Source organism: Drosophila hydei, unplaced genomic scaffold (genome assembly GCF_003285905.1).
Source record: "Drosophila hydei strain 15085-1641.00,03,60 unplaced genomic scaffold, DhydRS2 tig00008131-arrow-arrow-pilon, whole genome shotgun sequence".
Taxonomy (NCBI): domain Eukaryota; kingdom Metazoa; phylum Arthropoda; class Insecta; order Diptera; family Drosophilidae; genus Drosophila; species Drosophila hydei.
The window spans coordinates 54,760-76,198 of record NW_022045840.1 but is presented as its reverse complement, the minus strand read 5'-3'; the positions used below and the strand labels follow the sequence as shown (position 1 = coordinate 76,198).

At 38.6% G+C, this 21,439-nt stretch overlaps 2 protein-coding genes across 3 annotated transcripts; one reads left to right on the top strand and one right to left on the bottom strand.

Annotated features, from left to right (window-relative positions):
• Positions 1-4,867: 4,867 nt before the first annotated feature.
• On the top strand, positions 4,868-20,156 carry LOC111595246 (autophagy-related protein 16). Its single transcript, XM_023308886.2, is given in 11 exon segments — positions 4,868-5,074; positions 5,077-5,136; positions 5,268-5,529; positions 5,589-5,751; positions 6,438-6,526; positions 7,139-7,614; positions 7,679-7,821; positions 19,071-19,371; positions 19,432-19,516; positions 19,577-19,720; positions 19,875-20,156. Coding segments are annotated over 11 exon segments (1,854 nt in total). The 5' UTR covers positions 4,868-5,037; the 3' UTR covers positions 19,969-20,156.
• Positions 10,158-17,964, bottom strand: LOC111595245. Of its 2 annotated transcripts, none has more exons than XM_023308883.2 (9): positions 17,647-17,964; positions 13,460-13,914; positions 13,148-13,364; positions 12,733-12,893; positions 12,445-12,646; positions 11,897-12,148; positions 10,899-11,833; positions 10,562-10,828; positions 10,158-10,456 (listed from the first exon to the last, which is right to left on the bottom strand). In XM_023308883.2, the coding sequence occupies exons 2-9, from the start codon at positions 13,797-13,799 to the stop codon at positions 10,287-10,289; spliced, it is 2,544 nt and encodes an 847-aa protein (XP_023164651.2). In that variant the 5' UTR covers positions 13,800-13,914; positions 17,647-17,964; the 3' UTR covers positions 10,158-10,286. The 2 variants fall into 2 exon arrangements, with proteins under 2 accessions (XP_023164651.2, XP_023164653.2); XM_023308885.2 differs by having other exon boundaries at positions 17,660-17,964.
• Positions 20,157-21,439: the final 1,283 nt, after the last annotated feature.

Below are 21,439 nucleotides of genomic sequence, written 5' to 3'. Positions count from 1 at the left end.
GCTAGAAGGATAAAGTTTAACGGAACAGCGAAACAATGGCTCGGTGTAAGAGTGAGCGCGGCTTTGGAAACGCATATTCAGGCTTTGGTTGCGCGTTGCCCTGGTTAACAAAATGGCGTCGGGGCACATAATTAATAGCACTAAGGAGATTAGTTGCCCTGCATAGCACGAACCACAGCCCAACCCCACGGTGCCCTGTCAATAGTTGCACACGCAACGGCCCACTGTATGTATGTGTCTGTGTGTGTGACTCGCTGTCAGTCAGAACACCGTTTGCACCTGTCCGGCAATTCGCCCACAGTCTGCACGCAATCTAATTTAGCTAGGAAAGCGAAACGTGCCCGTGGCGTGGAAATAGCCAAAGCTAAAGTCGCACCTCCTGCCACGCCCGCCCATCAACAAGGACCTCACTCGCCAATGCCGTTAAGGAGCTCAGGATGCGGCCCAAGCTCTGCTCTGATATCTTTATATTGAGCACTGGCTCAATACTTCTCATTAGACAGCGTAAAGTCAACACAGAAATTGCAGCACTCAATACCTGAGAACAGGCACCACAGTTGCAGTTGAGCATACACGACTGCTGCACACCCTGTTAGCAGCTGAAATGGTATTCAAATGAGTTGAAAACATGTTTTCTTGACCTATGAACAATATTGATTTGTGCTCTTTATGGGTCACATATAACTTTAGTTCGTTGACGAGGGAAGCTAATGAGACAATAATTGGTGGGGCATATCATTTATTTTAATTGTCTGTCATCTTGTAGGCGTGGCTAGTGCATACTTTAAATAATTTGTGGAGAAGTTTGTGAGTTGTAAAACAAATCGTCGTTAGTTAAACGGCGATTGTTGGAACTGATTTTGCGAGTGTATAAAGTAAGTTAGGAAGTCTTAAGGGCAAATAAGGCAAACATAATTTTTTATGTATTTTTTCAAAATATTTTCAAAATTTTTTTCAAAATATTTTTAGAAATTTTCTTAAAATGTTTTTAAATTTTTTTTATTATTTTTATTATTTTTAATATTTATTCTTATGTTTCAAGAAAAATATAAACTTCAGTTTTATTTTTAATATATGTTTAATAACTAAGACATACAAACTATGCCCATGAATTAAAAAAATTATGTTATTGTTACTTAAATAAATAAAGTGCAAAATGATTTCAAGCAAATTGCTTTTGATATGTTTTCTTTAAATTAAAAGTGAAATATATGAAATTCCGCGTGAGTTCATGAGGAAAGAAAACAAACAGCTCAGGCGGAGCATCCCTTGATGATTGATCACAGCAGGTGCACGGACCAAAGGTGGTGTAAGACGTGGTTAGGTGGTTGGGGCTTTGGCGGGGCGAATTCATGCGAGTCAAGGACCCGCCGAGGCCTCGAACAGCATTGAGGGAACTTGGTTTTGGGCGCAAGCTCCAAGATTTGAGCAATTATTTTGGTGGGACGGTTGGAGGTCGGGGGTTGAGCGGCGAACGGGCTCAAGGATAATGCACTTAAGCCCCGGTTACCTGCTACGTATTGTGCAAGTTACCGTTACTCAGCTGGTCTTGACTGCTTTTATATGCACATGCATACGAGATGCGTCTGAATTTGAATTATTCATCATTGCTGCAGTTGCAGTCGTGATGCTGCTGCTGCTGCTGCTGCTTGAAGACGAGGGTTGTTTGTCGTCCTTGAGGGTTGGCGGCAACAGGCGGCGCGATGCGGCAACACTTTGTGCATTTTCCAGTTTCCAGCTCACAAAGTCCGCACAGCATCTAGCATTGTAGCTGCTGTTGCTGCTGTTGTGTTGGCGGCAATTCGAAAGCAATTTTAGCAGCATTAATCATTCCCCTTATCCACACATGACACGTAACCCCAACCAACCCCCAACCCCCAACCCCTCACACAGAGTCAACTGGCCTTTTGTCTAATGTTGACAAAACGCATTTTAAGCTCTTCAGAATTGCCTTCTTTTGTTTAGTTAGTTGACTGCCCTGTGCATACATATGTGGATTTGGATGGCTGCGCGCCTGTGAGCTTGAATTTGGATTTGAATTTGGCTCTGCGAACTGGTTTCTGGGACAGCTGGGCTGCTGGCTGACCCTTAATATGAATTGACTTTGGTCACTTTTGTTTGCGTAAGCCCTTAACTACCTTATTGTATTGGCTGTTGACTAAATCACTTCAGTGCATCAGTTGCGCATTTTTTAACTGACTACACTGAGCGAAAGTGGCAAGCCTTTAGAAATTTAGAAAATTTAAGAAATATTCGATTTTATACTAATTTTCATTTAATTAACTAATTTTAATTTTATAATATAGTCGAACTCGAAATATTTGCCACCCTGTGATAAAAAAGTTCCTTTAAAAAACTTCGATTTTTGTCCTTTTTTATATAATAAAAAGTTTTTAATACAACAAATATTTTTTAACTTCATAGAGTTTTTATGTGTGTTATAATAGTTAGTTTATAGAGCAGCAATAAATCCAATTTATCATACAAAAAAATGCCAATATATGATCTGCCATCAACTATATTCGCACTCACCTAAAAAACTCTTTTCCTCTTTTGCGAGTTGAAGTTTTCGCAGTTATTTTTCACAGTTGCTGCAAATGCACGACAAACATAACACAGCCAGAACAAAATGTGAAATAGTCCCGTTGCAACGGCTGCCTGCTGTGCGGCTGCCGCTGTCTCTGTGTCCCTGGCCGTGTCCGTGTCCGTGGACGCCACGCCCGCGGCTTTGCTGTGGCACTAAGCAAATGGCTGTTGCGAATAAAAACTAAAACTCTGCTCTTGTTTTTCTGTGTGATTTTCACACAGCACACGATTGGGATGGAAAGTTTATTCAAGGAGGGTGGAACGATTCCGTTCACCCTTGGGTGAAGGCGCAACACGGCGTGTACAATTTACAGTTACAGTTAGCCCGGCACGGCAGAGCAAATCCCACTTTAATGCTTTGTCCTTTAAGTTGCAGTTAACAATAAATATATATATTTATATATATATTTTTTTTTCGACTCTTTTTAAATATATATTGTATTTATTATTTTTGTTATCAATAATGTATATTCGAAATATGCTTTTTAATTGCGCCTTTTGCTGATGCAATGTTAGATTTCAACCCCCGCGCCTCTCTCTCACTTCAGCCAGCGACATTTGTTTTTGTTTACCAATTGTGTTGGATTTACCGTTACCGCACACGCGAACGTCTTTCGTAAAACTGGCCAAAAAGTCGCACACGCTCGTCGGGCAGAATTTCTCAATTGAACTTTGGAAAGTAGAATGGCAGTTGAAAGCTTCGCAAAGAGCACACGCTCAATTGCAATCGCTGTCTCTCTCCCTCTCTCTCTCTCTCTCTCTCACACACACACACATTCACTTTGCCTCGCTTGGTCAGTCGCAAGCGGCAATGGCTTTGCACAATAAATGCGACGCAACAGCGCGTCGAGCTTTGAACGACAACCACCCCAAAAATGGCCAAACGACTCGGCGAATCGTTTAAAGCTCCAAACACCCCGTTAGCTAAGCGCATGCGTCAACATAGTTCAAAAGTCGCGCTCAAAGCTCTCGCAAACACTCTCTCTCTCTCTCTTACTCTTTCGTTCTCGCTGTGTTATGTGTGGGTGGTGGTTGCCCAGCGTGGGGTTGCGGGTCTATTTGAGTTGTGTCCAAGTGTGGGTGGATGATTTTTCTCTACCGCACGTTATTATTGTTATTGTTGTGTAGTTGTAATAATGCAGCAGCAGTGGCAGCAGCAGCAACAGCAGCAGGCGGCGTTTTTTAGCGGCAGGAATGTGCACTTTGTTCATGTTGTTTGTGCTTTGTTGCTGTTTCTGTTGTTGTTGCCGTTGTTGTTGCTTGCTACTGCAAATTGCCTCGTAGCATTTAAGTCGAATTATGAAACTCGGCGCAGGCAGCCGCCGCAACGAATCCGCGCGCCCGCAACAGAAGCGAAGCACCCATGCAAAAGCCAGGAATGGGAATGTGAATGCGCCCTAAGGGAGAATACCTGTATTTTAATTAATATTGATTGAACATATGAGCAGTGCAGGTGAGCCTTAATTTAATTGTGTTTATTTATTAACAAACAAACAACTTTCATAGCTTATCAAATTTTAAATGTGTACGCATAACGAATTAAGACCCAAAAAATTGAGTTTTTATAATATATTTTTTTTTTGCAATTATGGACATATGTGATTTTCTATAAAGAAATATTTTACTTAAAAAGCTTAATTAAGGTTGAAATTGAGTTTTATTAAACATTAATTATTAATTAGGTAGCCTAGTTATATAATCAGAGTATACGGGTATATATGTATATGCATGCAACATTTAACATATTTATTGTTTTCACCTGTTGAAAATGAGAAAATATTAAGAAAGGGAACCCTTCATAGTACACACATCAAATTTAAATTAGATGCAAAAATATCTCAACCACAAATTTGAAATCACCAAAGTAGTATTTTATTAACGGCTTTGAAAAAATACTAACAAATACTATAAGAGAAATACTTTTGTGAAAACTACTAAATTACCATAAAAATACAGGCCTACCAACAAAAAAATAATACTATTACTGTAAAAACATATTAATAAACAATATACTTTAAAGCAACAAACAAGATATTTTGTTTAAGAATAATTATATTTTAATATATAATAAATATTTTAAAAGTATTTTCATTATTATTCAACTAATACTACTTTAATTTACTATTGCTTACGTCATTCTTGGTATCTTTCATATTTCACGACAATTCTCGATTGGCCACTTATCGTCCAGCCACCACAGCGATAAACAGCTGTTCAGAAAGACAGCGTAAAACAATAATCGTCCGGTCACAACAAATTCATTTAACAAGAAAGAAAACATTAGCTTAATCGTAAAGCAATTACGTTAGAGCATCGTAACGCATCGATTTTGGAAATTAATTAGAATAGCGTTGCCATAAAATATGCCTGTATTCGCATTGTGACGACAGTAAGAGCAGCAAGGCGCAATACAATCTTTTACGACAAGCCAAATCTCATTTGGATCGCAAGATGTCCACTGAGGAGTGCCTGTGGCGCGAGCACGTTGTTCAAGATTGCGTGAACGGGACCGCAAGGAGTGTGAGAACTTCAAGGAGATAATAGTGCAAAGTGAGTAACTTAGGTATACATATATATTTATATATGTATGATTTAGCTGCAGACAAAGTTTGACTGCGACACAGTTCGATTGACTGCGAACTAACTAAAAACTTGTTCTCTTCCAACGAGCACCATCACAGACAATCGCCTCATAGATCATGTTGCGCAACTAAAGTCGGACAATCTGAAACTGTCTGTGGAGAATGAGCAACTGCGCAATGCTGTGTCAACAGGTGGCACCGGTCCCAATGTTGCTATGGCTACTCTGGAAAAGAAGCTGCTGGCGCAACAAGAGGAACTCACGGACCTGCACAAAAGAAAGGGTGAACACTCGCAAATGATTGTCGATCTAAATCTCAAAGTTGAGCAGCAAAAGGAGCTCATTTCCGAAAAGGAGCACAGGTATTTGCCAAGGACTACTCTAACTAGGCCTGGTAAACTTTATATTGCGCTCCTTTCAGTCTTTACGAACAACAAACTGCCAACAATCGCTTAAGGGCTGAGGTGCAGTTGTTGCACTCCAGCTTGGAGGAGCTCAAAAAGCTGAACACGACCTTGCTGGATGAGCACACAGCACTGCAGCTGGCATTCAGTTCCCTGGAAGAGAAGATGCGCAATGTACAGGTTAGTTGCTGTTTGATCAGATGTGCCTCATGGATATTGTCATCGTTGTAGCATTGCCTTACAAATTCTAAACACTTCACCCCCTCAATATTATTCCCTTAAAGTAAAAGTATTGCCAATTTGTTTTTTGTATTAGTTTGTCCAAATTGTCTTGTTTATGTTATAAATGTATTTGGATAGTGTATAGCATAGTCGCTATTGAAGAAATTTGGTAAGTAGCTAATGAACGTGCGTAGAGTAAACTAAGGTAAAGCATCTACTTAAGGGTAGTCTATTTTATAAAGAGTGTATTGCATGGATCCATAAACTCCATTCATATTTCAGAGTCTATTCAGAATGGTTTTCTATTCTTATATATTGCATATTCATTTGTCACCTTAACAAATGAGTTTCTTTTAAAATTAGTTAGAATGCATGCGGTCAGACGCTGATCTCGAAAATGAATATTTAATCAGCTCAGCTACGAAACAAACGAGCAGACACGAATGAGGCTTATTTTATCTGTCTGTTACTTCCAATGACGGCAAACTTGTTTCTTTGTCGCGACGTACAAGTTTTTATGAGCCAAAGCAAATGAATTTGAATAAAAATAAATGCATTTATAATGCCTTATTAATTATAATTATTGTAATTAAAATAAATTTAAATATTTGTTAACATTTTTTATCGTCCCTTTCGCCTTGCAGGACGAGAATCGCTACTTGCTGGAACGTTTAATGCGCTACAGGGCAAAAGATGCCGATAAACTGAATGAAGAAAACGAAAGTTTGATAAGGTAACAAAAAGTGAAAAGAAAAAGGAAGAATGACTTTTTATTAAACGTGCACTGCATTCATTTATAAGTTTATCGGTTCATATAAAGATATTGTATATTCATATACATATAATATTTATAGAAATGTTGATAAGTATTGGCTAAAACTAGCAATGGGTATGACTAAAATATATATTCAAAAACAAAAATCGTTGTCACAGTAGAATTGAAGGAATTGCATGATTCATCTATTATTTATTATTTATTATTATTTTGCATAAGAGTTCAGCTTTCAAATGATACAAAGACCAATTTGAAGTTTTAGGAAACTCTTCAATTAGAAATGTTTCCCAAGAACTCGCGCAAGACTTTTTATGTTTTCAGCTAAATAATTTGGAAAAGTTGTATTCCATTTAATTTTATTTTTAATTTGCAATTTACATAACTCGCAACTCATTGTGTCATTAAATTAATTAAATACATTGTTATTCAACTAAATTGCTTTTGCTAAAGGTAAATAATCTTGATTCGTTTATTTATAGTCGGGCTTTTTCGAATTTAATATTTTTCGTTTTCTTGTTTTGCTTTTATATGGTTCAACATTAATATGTAACCGATTTCGAAAATATCTAGAAAAAGACTGCCGTCACTTTTCAGAAAACGTTCGGCTAAACTGAAACGTGACTTGGAAGACGCCGTGCGCGAGCCCAATTCGCCGGGTAACCCGGTTGTTCCTGCACCCGGCAGCACCCCACTGCATCGCAACTCGAGTCCAGCTCAATTTGGTGGCACCGCTGGAAGCGACGACGAAATTGATGACGCGTCGGTAAACGGCGCTATGGAAGCTTTGAGTCTCAACGACGAGGAATATATCAATGCAAGATTTATGGCCGGCGAAAACTCCCACGACATACAACGCGCTAACGCAAATAACTCAATTGAGGGTCTCAAAGCCGCTGGCTATCTTGGCCAGCCGAATCCGACAAAGATCCTAATGAAATTCGAGGCCCATGAGAACGAGTCGCATGCAGTACGTTGGAGTCCGGTGGAGCGCATGGTAGCTACGGGCGGGGCCGATAGAAAGGTCAAACTGTGGGACGTTGGCAAAGGTAATTATCAGTTATGCAGCTGCCAAAGAGATTTTTTTTATTAACTGCATTCAATGCTCATTAGCCTCGACGGAACCCCGTGCTGTGCTTAGTGGGAGCAGTGCCGGCATCAACTCTGTCGATTTCGACTCAACCGGAGCGTATATACTAGGTACTTCAAATGATTATGGCGCCCGAGTGTGGACAGTAATGGACAATCGGCTGAGGGTGAGTTGTGTTAAGTTGAACAGAATTCTAGGTTGTATAAAATGCGTATTTAGACAGCTTTACTTGTTATCTTCATAAGTATCAAAACAAAGACGAAATGAGATATGAATGAAAGAATGTTTAACTATGTAGATATAGTTAAAATTATAAGAATATATATTTATATCTTGCGAAATCAAACAAAGACTATAACATATACAGTAGGGAGCAAAAGTGTTTCCATAGTTGACACTTTCAACTTTGTGAGTCGATAATTTCTAAACGAATGAAGCAAATCAAAAAAACTTTTTTTTCCAATAATATGTATTTAATTCTTAACAAATTGCCGTATATAACAAAAACAAAAAATAATTAGTAAAATATTCAAACAAAGAAAACTGAAACAAAACGCATGTGTACAATTTTGCACCTTCAGTGAAAAAAATTTAATATGATTATAAATCAATATTTTGTCCACAAGCCCTTATTAGCTATTACATTTTTTATTCAGTTTGGCATACTCTCGACCAACTTTTCTATGGTTTCCTTTGGAACTCGGTTCCACTTCAGTTCTACACGCTTCCAAAGATCGTCTAGGTTGGATGGCATTGATTGATATTGCCCGAGCCGTCGCTTCACGATTGACCACAGGTTCTCAATCGGATTGAGTTCGGGACTTTTAGCTGGCCACTCCATCAACATAAAATCTTGGTTTTGTAACCATTCGCGGACAGTTTTGGCAGTGTGCGTCGGATCCCCATCTTGATGAAAAATGATTTCCTTTACGGGGTATGCACACTTGTCCAAAAAATTGGGTAGACAGGTTTTCAAAATATTGAGATGGTCTTCTTTTAACATTATACCATCAATTTTATGCAATGGTAACCAAGTAAAGCATCCCCAAACTTTGACATTGCCTCCTCCATGCTAAACGGTTTGCTTCACATGGTGTTTTGAAGCTTTTCCCCGGACCTGTGCCAATAGTATTGCGTGCCATTTGATTGAAAACGGTTGAACTTGGATTCATCCGACCAGATAAAACGTTTCCAATCATGTACAGTCCAGTTCTTGTGTTCCCGGGCGAATTTCAATCGACCCTTGACATTCTTCTCGGATAGAGCTGGTTTATTTTGTTTCATACTTGCCACATATCCAACCTTAGCTAGTGCTCTTCTAGCCACCCGCCGACTCACGTCTTTCCCTATGTCCATAGATGCTTTCTTCGGTGTTAGGAACTTATCAGTTCCCATTAGTCTGGCGTCAGAGTCCTTTAAGAGTCGTTTGCGGCCTTTAATAGTGTTTTTGGATGTACCATTGCGTCTTTTCTGGACTTCGGACACCGCTGAATGAAAAATATTAAGCTGATCTGAAGTACTACGAGTCGAACAGCCACTTTCAGTTAGGCTAATAATACTATTTTCAACATCTGACGAACGCTTCTTCATTTTTTCGCGGTACTTTGTAGACTAATTGCTAAAATTAACAAATCTACTTCAAATAATAAGAAACACGTGGATTTCTGGATCATAAAAGTGTAGAATGCATAAATAAAACATATAAAGGTAAAACTGCATGTCTATTGCCGATAAGAGAATTAAGAAATCAAACCAAAGTAAGAATATCGGAAGGTGCAAAATTGTACACATGCGTTTTGTTTCAGTTTTCCTCGTTTGAATATTTTACTGATTAACTTTGTTTTTGTTATATACGGCAATTTGTTAAGAATTAAATACATATTATTGGAAAAAAAAGTTTTTTTGATTTGCTTCATTCGTTTAGAAATTATCGACTCACAAAGTTGAAAGTGTCAACTATGGAAACACTTTTGCTCCCTACTGTATATATTTATTCATGCTAGACATATACGCTACAAAATACTTCCGTAATCAGAATCAAATAATAAGCTAGACTCGCCCGACTAAGACATACCCTTTCCAATGAAACACAGAAACCAAAAAATGTATATAAAAGATATTAATCAATTATTATCTTTGTATGCATCTGTTCTATGACAACATTTGTTTATTTATTTTATTTAATATTCTTATCATATTTATTTTGTTTATTTTGATATTTCCTTGCTCTAAATGAGTATTTAAAATATTATTTTTTTAATTTTCAACTTTCATGTTTTTAATTTTATTTAAACACTCATTAAAAAATCAGAAAAAAAGACAAGTGAGAGAGAACAGTCGTCTTTTTTTCCAAATTGAAAGATTATTATAATTATTATTGCTATTATTATTAATGTTATATTTATCTAATGCAAAATTTTACACTTAAGAATTTCGAAATATCACTTTTTTAAATATTTTTTAATCTGAATTCTCTTAAAGTAAACTAAGCTTTTCCTAAAATTTGTCATATATCAAATATTGCATTATTTTGCACCGATTCCAATCGAAACAAAAAAAACCCCAGTATATAATCGAATGTATATACTACCTACATAATTGTCGCTCACACCTTGGGCCCTGCTTATCAGATTATTTAGCGAACGCGATATTGTTGCTGCCGTTGCCCCTGTAGTCCGTAGCGCCATTGAGAAATTGATTAACATATGGCTGTTGGATCTGTCGTCGCCTATACAAATACGACCAAATGGCGATAACAATGAATTGTGCCACGAAAAACACGGTCGCAGCAACAATGAAACCTGCAACAGAAGCTTGTTTAGACTCGAATCGGAATGTAAATCAACGGCCTAACAGAAATTGATTAAGCGATTAGCAGATTAGATGCCTCCGCCTCCGTTACTCACCAATGCCATCGAAACACAAACCAGGCACGCCCTCATTCACAAAGAGCACATTGTCATATGAATCGTAGTCCTTTATCTTGTTTGTCTGTTGTTTCTGTTGCTGTTGCTGTTGCTGCTGCTGCTTTTTAACGAAGCCAAATTTATCAGTTATTTGTATCGACTGTACGAGCAGCAAATCCTCTTGACTTGTTTTGTTCTGCACCAGGCCAGCTCTTGCCTCACGGCTTGTGCGCCATAACTTATGCTGATGATGGCCTACAACATTTGCTAGAAGGTTGAGAATCGGAACACTTTACTATTATTATATGCCTAATGCAAGATATCAAGTTATACGCACATTGAGCATACGTCTCGCGCCTTCGCCTGCGTCCGTAGGACAGCTGTGTTCTGAACTCCGCCGTAATATCGTCCTGTTGGCAGTTGACTGGCTCACAGCTGGGCATGCAGGGCGTGACCAGAGCACGGAACTGCACAACGTCGCTTGAGGGGAATTTGAAGGCATCGAAATTGGAAAATAATATTTTGCCAGACTGTCCGCTTTTGAGAATAGGTCCCATAATCAGATGATCTGTGGGACAGCCCTGTGCGTCTATCAGCGTTATCTCCGCATTATCAGCGCCGTCCATTGCAACCAATTCGCGTACGAATATTTCATACGGACTCTGCTGATCGACTATTTCGAAATGAAGGGCCAGGGGATCGCCCACTTCGGCAGAGCGCATCATATCAGAGCCATCTCTGGAGGAGATCCTCATCAGCACATTGGGCGAGTCGACAATAACCTCCTCAGAGAGCGCTGTCTCCACGTCGCCCTTGACGCCCAGATCAACATCGTTGGTCACCGACTTGTTGGTCAGATCGTACTGGCAGGTCACGGCCAGACCCAAGTCTGACGAGGTGACAATTGTGTCGTGGTGCTGAATCACAACGTCATTCATGTAGCGACCCGCGCCGCTCTGGCGAACATTGCACTCCAGATTCTGGTAGCCCATGCGAATCTCAAAGTCCAGCGCACTGCTGACGTCCACAGAACAAGACTTGGGCGAGCCCTTGGCATAGACCTTGCCATCGAACAGCTTAGAGGTGCGTATGCGAGCGACCATGTCCCCTGCTCCGCATTCGATGGTCACATTATAGCACGAGGACAGCTCATAGGTAGCCGCTTCTGGTACCTCCAAATAGGGATCCTGCACATCCGACAGCGTTGCCCGACTGTGATGCGAGAGTCGGCAGACCATGTCGCCCGTGTCCCCATAGTCATATGAATGGCATCTGAGGGGAAGAGAGAGATGGAGTTCAATAACTTTGTTTATCTGAATTTCTTTGATTCCCTACCTATAAGGTGAGTTGAGACACAGTTCTCGGCACTCGTCCACGCTGCCAATGTCTTGATACACCGAGTCCACAGTTTTTAGTATGCGACCCGGCAAACGCTTGAATTCACACAACTTATTCGGCTCCTCGGCACAGTTATTTTCCAAATACTCTGTGCCGGCATGTGCCTGAAAGGCATTCGAACCCGCCAACGTAAAACGATCCATTTCGGCCAGTTCACATGTGTTTGAGTCGCGATAGTAGTTGGCAGATCTGCAAGAAGAGGGTTGGAAATATAATGGAACGAAAAGTTTTATTTGATATTTAATTCGAACTTTAACTTTATACCGATTAAAGCCATCTGCCACTTTTGATTTCAAAATATCTTTTACGACTTTCAGCTACTGCCACTTGGCTTAGTTTGAAGTCCATAAATTACATCAAATGCAATTGGAAGTAATTTCACATTAATTTTTGTTGAAGCTCAAATGTTCGTAAAATTCTGAATTTCTTCGGAATCAACGGAAAACATTCTCTCAATCATATCAGAAAACACATCAATAGCTCACCTGCATATGAATTCCGTTTCCCCAAGGCACAGCTCGAGGCAATCACGACGCGATGTCACTGATACGACCCGTTTTGCATGTCCATCCAGTCTGTAGTTTTGGACTCGATCGATGCACCAGGCTCTGGCACAGGGACGTACGCCCAAGCAGGTTTTCTGCGCATAAATCGTGAAAACAGGAAACTGCGATTTAGTGAGGGCACCTGAAATTAAATTTAGAAGCATTTGAAAATCAACTCGAGTTGTTAACACTAGAAATGTGGCTGCTCATAATAGGAGAATCACTTACCTGGCAAAATATCTGCGTTAGATGAAAATAGAACGCATAATCCAGTTTCGTAGTTAACGGACTGACAAGTTTCGTTAGTCTGACAAGATTCAAGGCAATCCGTGAGCATCAGTGTGCCCGGCAATGAGTCCAGTAGTCTGCCAGGTGCGGAGAAAACGTAGCTGTAAATTATATAATAGAAGTTCCAAGAATTTTAATGATTATTTCGAACATTATAATTTGATTATGTATCAAATGTATGAGCTGAAAGCAGTTATAATATATATATATATATATATATATATATATATATATTTATATATATAGTATGTATATAGTATACAATATATTCTGATCCTTAGTAATTCATTTCCTGTTTATTTATCTTTATCTTCTCCCTTCAGTTCTCTCGTTCCGTTGTTTATTCAAATCTTACCCTGTAATAATTTCGAAGCCCAGCAAATCTGGGTCACATTCCTCGACCGAATTGTGATTATGATAATTTGGCTGGCCAGCCAGAGGCAAAGGAATGCCCACTTCCTCCTGTCCCAGCCCCTGCCCCAACCCCAGCCCCAGCCCCTGCTCCTGCCCCTGCCCCTGCTCGGGGTAACTCAATAAGGGCATTGATGCGTCAGAGTCTGCGTGGCTGGCATCTATAAGTGAAATGAAAATGATGGCACTCATGGTTAATCGCAGCATTAACAGGTAGCGGGTTCACGTTGCCAGCTACTGTTTGCCAGGTATTTACCGTCAGCCAATTTGGTCTTTGTTGTTGCCCCTCGCAGCCCATTGGCATTGGCATTGGCCACGTACAATGATTGATCATTCTTCTGGCTGGGATCGGCAGGGCCGCTGCCAATGCTGTCGGTGCTCTTTGTTTTGTCACTTTCAGGCATTGATGCTGGTGCCAGCTGAATGACGACGGGTACCAGGTCCGCCAAATTGTCCCTTGCAGCTGCCTCCAGCTCGATGCGCGACCGACGTGCATCTCCCGACGAGCAGAGCATCAGCATCAGCAGCAGCAGCAACAGCAGTAGCTGCAAGTGCGTTGGCCTCATGCTGCGTAATGGTCGTATGCTGCTTTTCATTGGAAATATTTTCCTTGATATGCGTAGACTGTCGACTGTGGATCGTCGACGGTGGACTGTGGACCGTGCACGTTGCCTCGATTTGTACGATCTGTGAGCTCTCGCACTCGGCACGCTAAACAACAACGTTAAGAAAAACAATAGCAGAGGTATTAATTTAATTATCTTTTCATGCCTGCGGTCTGAGGTGTCGTTTAGTCCGTTCAATTGCTCTGGCGCCCAGCCAGGGGACCACCATTACCCATAATTGTATGTTAGTAGTTGTTGTGTTAATAAGCCTTAATAGGCTTATTACAGTATAATGACCTTTCCGCATCTATTCACAATGCTGCTGCTTCTTCGACACTCTTGAATCTATAGAACAACTATTTTTATTTATTTTCAATTAGAGATTGCTCAGCCCCAGCTCCAGCTCCAGCCTCACTCTATAATTCTGCAGACGTTTCTTGATTGGGAATTACAAAGAAAATGGAATAGTTTGTACTCTGCTATAGATCAATAAAACTGATTATGAATAAGTCTTTGACTAACTGTGGAGACATATGAGTGGCGCATATCAGCTACATTTTGTTACTTTTTCATTTAAAAGTTCAATTTCTAAGATATTTTTCTAGATCATAAAGATGATAGATCATAATTTGTATGAGAAAAATATCAAGAAATTTAAAAACTTTGTCAGAATTTAATTTTTTTCTTGAGAGAGCTTATGTAGGCTGTATATATCGTCTAGAAATATATTTATATTTATATCATATATATTTTAAAACAATTCGAAATTTAATATGAATGAATAATTCCTTTCCCCATAAGGTATCTAAATTGTCTCAACTATGTCATTTAAGCTTAACTTCTTAATCAATAACTTTGCCTTTATTTCTTGTAATTTTCTTCTCATATATTTCTTCATTTTCTATAAAATCTTTTTTTAAATAACTTCAATCTTTATCCATTGTTTGCTTGACTACACTAAAAAAACAACTAAAAATACGAAATCAACTAACGAACTGAACTCTGGCTGACATCTATGGAATGACACGAGCAACTCGAAACTCGAAAGCAACATTGACGAGTGACATCTGCTGATTGACAGTTATCGACGTAGACCAAGTTGAGGGTTATGGGATAAGTTTTTAATATGTGACTAAAATCACAGACGGAACTCTCAGTCAAATCGCAGAAAAGAGAGCAATAAATATATATAAACTTGATCTTGATTAGCATTAAGAGCTGAGCTGAATTGTAGAAGAATATTGAAGCTTTTACCTATATAAGAATTATCGATAAATATCGATTCTCTTATTAAGAAACTCCCTCAGTAAAGTAGTTGCAGCACACATTATAGCTCACACTTCATCCAATTAACTTCATCTATTTAGTACAACTAACTAGATACATTTTTATAAGCAGTGCTTTAATTGTATTCTAAACCTGTTTGAGCTTAAAAATTATATAAACATGAGATGAAAGCAGACTAACTTAATATGTTAGTGGGCTTTTGTTGCTGCTGTTGTAGTTGTTGTTGTGCCTACTTTGAATGTACTTCTTCTCATAGCAGATATTAGCATTTTGATTCATTTGCTCGCTCCTACACACGACCCTATGTAAATGAGTTACAGATTGTAAACAAAGGTAACAGACAGACGCCTTTTGCATTATAACCCATTTTCAGTCGTTGCACTAACCAGAGAAACCACAAAGCATGCTTCGATGCCTAAGTATTCATTGGCTTTGATCTCTTAAGCTGGGAAGATGATATAGCCTGTCTGTATCAAGAATTCGAGCGAGATAAGCCAACTTTACTGTTGGTAGTTGGCATGGGCATGGCCAATGCTTGGCTAGTAGCTAGCCATGGCTTAAATGTGCCCTTGTCATGGAAGAAGCAACAGAAGAAAGAGAAGAAAGTTGTGCACAGTTTTTGACGTGAAAGTGCAATTTGGACTAGCCCAACTTTAAGCTAGTTGCTATTCATACTATAAACCAATCATACTTTGTCGTGCCTTTGCCCTGTCGTTGAAATTGCTTTGCTAATTGCAGCTGCGCAGAATTAATGCACCTGGTGCATGGTTCTTTGAATGCCAACGTCCTTCTATTGCAATGCATGTGCGCATTGCGAGAAATCAAATAAATTGTTAAATATGACAACAGGCTGAGAACCCGCATTGACTTGGCCTAAATAGCATGAAGGCAGCGGCAGCAGCAGCAGCAGCGGCAGCAACAGCATTTGGTGCTACACATTGCGGCATGTGACTAAACATATAAGTGCGATTTCTTCCTCGTCTTTCTATGCATCTACGTAGTTGCAGCCGCCGCTGCTGTTGCCGCTGCTGCTGCTGCTGCTGCACCACCTTTTCTAACTGGTATTTCTGGATTGACATTTAAACGGTTCTTTTTGCGCACATCTCGAGATATAGAGTCCCGCTGTCCGCGGCCATTGAAATGAGCACATTGACTTAAGCTGCCTCCTTATCACGCCGCGTTGCCCCCACGACAACTCGCCTGCACTTCTTACCTGAATTATTTGCCATTGAATTAATGACAGCCACGGACGAGATCACTCGAAACGGTTTCCAATACACACAATGCGCACAATTTCCAGCTGCCTACCTAATTGCCCAAAAATATGCCCGATTGCGCTTCGACCCCATTTCTATAGTAAGACTCTTGCGGCTCCTAATTGTCAGCTGGCGTTTAAGTGGGCCAATTTTGGGAACGACCTTGTTCGCATATTCGGCTGAGCTTGCACTTGTTTGAGTAGGAAAAATATTACGACATCGAGTACTCGAACGAGGCCAGTCAAATATTGTTCAAAATTAATTGGAATATTGAGAAAATTCAGGCAACTTTAAGCTCTAGGCTGCAACATATGGAATATGAATATTTAACTAAAGATTGAATACTATATATATGTATATATGCTATTCTTAATATATAATTATATTTACATATGCTGTGGACAGTTATCTCAAAAAGCTACCAGCTTAAGCTAAAGCTGCAGGCTGATCAAAGAAGAGCTTGGGGCAACGCAATTGCAATAAATAATTTTATATTTTGCATTGCTTCCGGTTTGATTTTGAAGCTGCTTATAAAGATTAAAAAATTAAACTATATTTTAGACTCGATTAATTCAATTTGAACTAATTTTGTGAACTAAACTCGCGCTTAAACATTCTTATGTTATACTATATTCTTAATAGAAAATGGGCATATATAATATTTATATATGTTTATAATATAAGATGATTATATATATTTTAAAATAATCTAGCACAGATCTGTTGTGATATGATTGCATCATGCAGTCTCTACAACATCAAATAGTCTATGCATATGTCTGAGGCTACTCAGTATTAATTTGAATTGATATAATTACTTAATTACATATATATAATTCAATCATATATGTGTATCATATCACATCATATATCTGATAATATACTATATATGTCATATGAAACTGTTTCACTGTTTTTTTAGCAGCTTGAAATATAAAACATATATTTAGAAACATTTTAAATATATATCAATTTATATATATAGATATATCAAAACTGATGAAGTTCCACAAATTTATAGTTATCAGTTTAGCTTATAGTTATAATTGCCTTCAATCAAATAATAAACTTATTAACACAACTTTGATTGTGGCTAGTGTTGTTGTGCCCAAAGTTCTGTGGCCACATAAATCGAGTCTTAACCACATCAAAAGCCTGCCCGTTATATTATTATTATAGTTACATTTAAGAAAAACGAATTGCTTTATTTTAGATTTAACTGCCTTTTGCGAACACTCAACGAACACTTGTACACTTGAGCAGAGATTAGTTTTAGCATGAGGCTTGGTATTCACCTTGCAGACGTACTTGATTACTTGAGTAAGGTTGCCGCAGAACTGAAGTCATTTGACCAATGTTATGTTCTTATATTTATAAGTTAAGACGCCTCTTCCGACTGCACTTAGACCTCGCAACTACTGTTCCATGCTCTATTCAGCATTCCATTCAAGATTGAAGCAGCCAGCTCTGCAGCATACGCACTAGGCTTGCTTTGAATCCGAGGAACGTAAGAGAGTCATGCTCAAATTCTGACAATACGTCAACCGGTGGCACTGTCGAAAGTGCTATTATTCTAAGCAAAAGCTACAGTCTACACAGCCAACTCAGAGAGACAGCCACAGAGAGAGAGAGAGAGAGTGAGTGGAGAAACCTGTTGCTTAGAGTTCTGGCCAACTTCAGGCATGCTCCAAGTCTCCAGAACGTGCATTGACCGTTCAGCTTCAGTTGCCGGGTTGATAACATTCCCCTGTGCTCTTTCGGAACTTGGCTAAGAGTAGGAGCTGCGCTTCACTTGCTATGGCTTAGAAAAACTTGGTCAGGGACATGAACAGGCTATTCTGGTTGCCAATACACACACAGCCTAAGAAAAAACTCCTGATACTCCTATTGTATTCACGTTGGCTTGTTTATGATATCAAATATATTTTATGTTATGATATGTGACATGGTATAAGCAGTCGGTTCTTAGTTTCGTAAAGTTATAAATATACATTTTTATATTACTTACCAGGAAATTGAAGCAGGAGTTTTCGCTTTGGCAGAGACCTGGCTAAAAGTATGTAAAGTTTATTTAGTAGAGATCTCAAAAGTGGCAGTAATTTTTTATATGAAACTTAAGCTATAAACCTATATATATAGACATTAAATAGTTTGAAATTTCCAGCAGATATGTCAATCAATTATGATAGTGAGCTTAGCTCTAACTATTGCATAACATAAACTGAACAGAAAATTCAGTTAAGATTTGCAAGTCTCTAAAAAGTTGAGCAGATTCCCTATCCACTACGATCTATAACTTTTAGTAAAGTCAGTAACTCGGCTGAGGTAAATGACTTTTGGGCAATGATAAGGGCATTCTGACTCATCCTCAACTGATCCTAACCGTAACTTCTAACCTTCTGGTCCAGCTAGTTGTTGTTTGTCTAGCTGAAAGCAGCCAAAACACTATTCAATAATTTGTTTCACGCAGTTGAAGCTGTGTTTACGACAACTTTAATTACGTTCTGTTCTCGAGAAAACTTGCCTGGGTGAGTAATTGCTAAGTGACTGCTGTTTGGGATGCCTAACTGTTGGTAATAGACGGCGCGACGTCCGAATTCATGGCTCATATATATATGTATTTATATTGTCAACGGGCATAGTGTGGCGTTTAGGTTTTTTTTATGGCGCCAAATTTGTTGTTTAACGGATTTACACCCGGCTTCTTCTTTGTTTTAAGCACACACTAACGGGTCACAGTGGCAAGGTGATGGCCGCCAAATATGTCCAAGAGCCAATTAAAGTGGTAACCGGAAGTCACGACCGCACTCTGAAGATCTGGGACCTACGCAGCATCGCGTGCATAGAGACAAAGTTTGCCGGCTCCAGCTGTAACGATCTGTGCACAACGGACAGCCTCGGCTCGACGATTATCAGTGGCCATTATGATAAGAAGATTCGCTTCTGGGATATACGAACAGAGAAGCAAGCGGATGATGTTTTGATGCCTGCCAAAATTACCTCGCTGGACCTATCGAAGGGTGAGTGAACGGAACCAAGGCAAGATTTAAATTGAACCAATATTTAATTATCGCCAATAGATTGCAATTACCTGATATGTTCGGTGAGGGACGATACAATAAAACTATTAGACTTACGCAAGAATCAAGTTATATCCACTTTTTCGTAAGTTCGAACTAACCACGCGTAAGATCTCTATATTATTATACTTTGTTTCATCTATAGAAATGAGCACTTCAGGATCAGCTGTGATTTTGCTCGTGCTTCCTTCAACTCTGGCGCCTCGAAGATCGCCTGCGGATCGGCAGACGGCACAATATATATATGGAATGTGAACGGATTTCTGGAGACAACGCTCAAAGGGCACAGGTGTGTAGCAATCGATTCCTATAGCTGCACTGGCACACACACACACACACACACACACACACACACTAGAACACACCTATTTGCACTGTTCTTCTTCTCTTTTTCTTGTTTTATTGGCAACCCGTAAAAGTTCTGGTTCCGTATTCTTTCACAGCACGGCCGTCAACGCAGTCAGCTGGAGTCCGAACAGCAATTCGCTAGCCTCCGTGGGGAAGAGCAAACGATGCATCATCTACTCCGACTCGTAGCCCAAAATTGGGCTACTCTAATAACGCATAAGCATGTGCTTGACCCAGCGATAGCAGCTAATAATGATAGCTTTCTCGGATATACTTATGTTTACTAGGCACACAGTTCCAGATGTCTCTTTGCCCAATTAAGTCAGCAAGTCAACCGTGTGTCCTCGTTTACCAACTCCTTATAAAAAATATATAATATGTATTTGGATGTTATACAATATAAAGTATATATAGATATATATAAACATATGAATCAGTTCATTGAACCGACTCGCGTTTCTATGTAACCAACTTTTTTACGACATATTTTGTATGAAATTCATTTAAAATTAACTCTAGATGGTTACCTAATATTATTATTACTATTACTATTATTATTATTTTTTTATTATTGTGTACGTAAATCTGTCAATTAAATATTTAATTTTGACTTCTTTCACGTATTTAGGTTTCAACGAATTTAGCTATTTAACTATTGTATTTCAAAACAAAATATTTATTAACTTTTTAATTTCTACTAAAATAACAAATGTAAAAAATCAAGTTTTTGTAACATGTAAATATGAAAATATAAATTATATATACAATTTTAGTTCACCACGAATTATTCATTCAGATTGAGAATTTTTTGGATGGCGAGAAATTTAGAGAAGTGGAAGATAAATGGATATAAATTGAATCTTGAATGTTTAAGACATAAAATCGTAGAATCTTTTTAGCAATATCTGAAAACTGAATTTTTAAAAAACCAAGCAATAAGTTTTAACAATAATTTATTATATTTAAAAATCAAACTTTTTAACTTCTGTGTGTTTTTATACGCTGAAATATGTTTTCCCTATGAATTGCATCTTACTAAGTGAATAGCTTTTATTTTAAAAGTATTTATTATATATAGCTTACGTCTTCATACATTTAGCTTAATTTAAAACTAGACCCAGTCTTAGTCCCAATATGCGTCATCTTTTTTCGGTCTACCTTGACTTTGAAAACGTAATAAGAACCAATTTAGTTGGTCTGCCTTTGGCATGCAGCAGCACTCGAGCTGATGTAAGAATGCTGAGTCATTAAAAGATTTTTAAAATAGTTTTGCTTTCATCTGCATTAAATAAGCTCAGCTGTGAGCTAATATAGAATCAGACAGAGGCTGTAGAGTATGTGGTATGAGGCTAAGCCGAAGACGAATGAAACGTAGCACAAAATCTGAGAGGAGAGTTCAATTAAATAAACAGTTTTGTTGTAATTGTTTAATTTCTTGAATATATCTGCATCATACCATAATTAAGCTAATATATCTGATAGCTGACTCCTAAGCGCTACTTTGCTCTTCACGCATTTTATTTAATAGTTCAAAAGCTTAACTGAATCTAACTGCTATTACAAATATTCTATTATAAGAGACCTTAAAATACTTTCAACTATCAGTGAATACCCAAGGCCTACTATATACTACTATATAATTGTAAGTGTATGCCTACTT

Bases quoted from the DNA above. Each gene is read 5' to 3' on its own strand.
- LOC111595245 (XM_023308883.2), bottom strand. From the start codon at position 13,799: ATGAAAAGCAGCATACGACCATTACGCAGCATGAGGCCAACGCACTTG. The intron at 12,647-12,732 runs GTAAGTGATTCT...ATTTAATTTCAG, and splicing joins TAACGCAGATATTTTGCCAG to GTGCCCTCACTAAATCGCAG. The intron at 11,834-11,896 runs GTAGGGAATCAA...TCTTCCCCTCAG, and splicing joins TGTCTCAACTCACCTTATAG to ATGCCATTCATATGACTATG.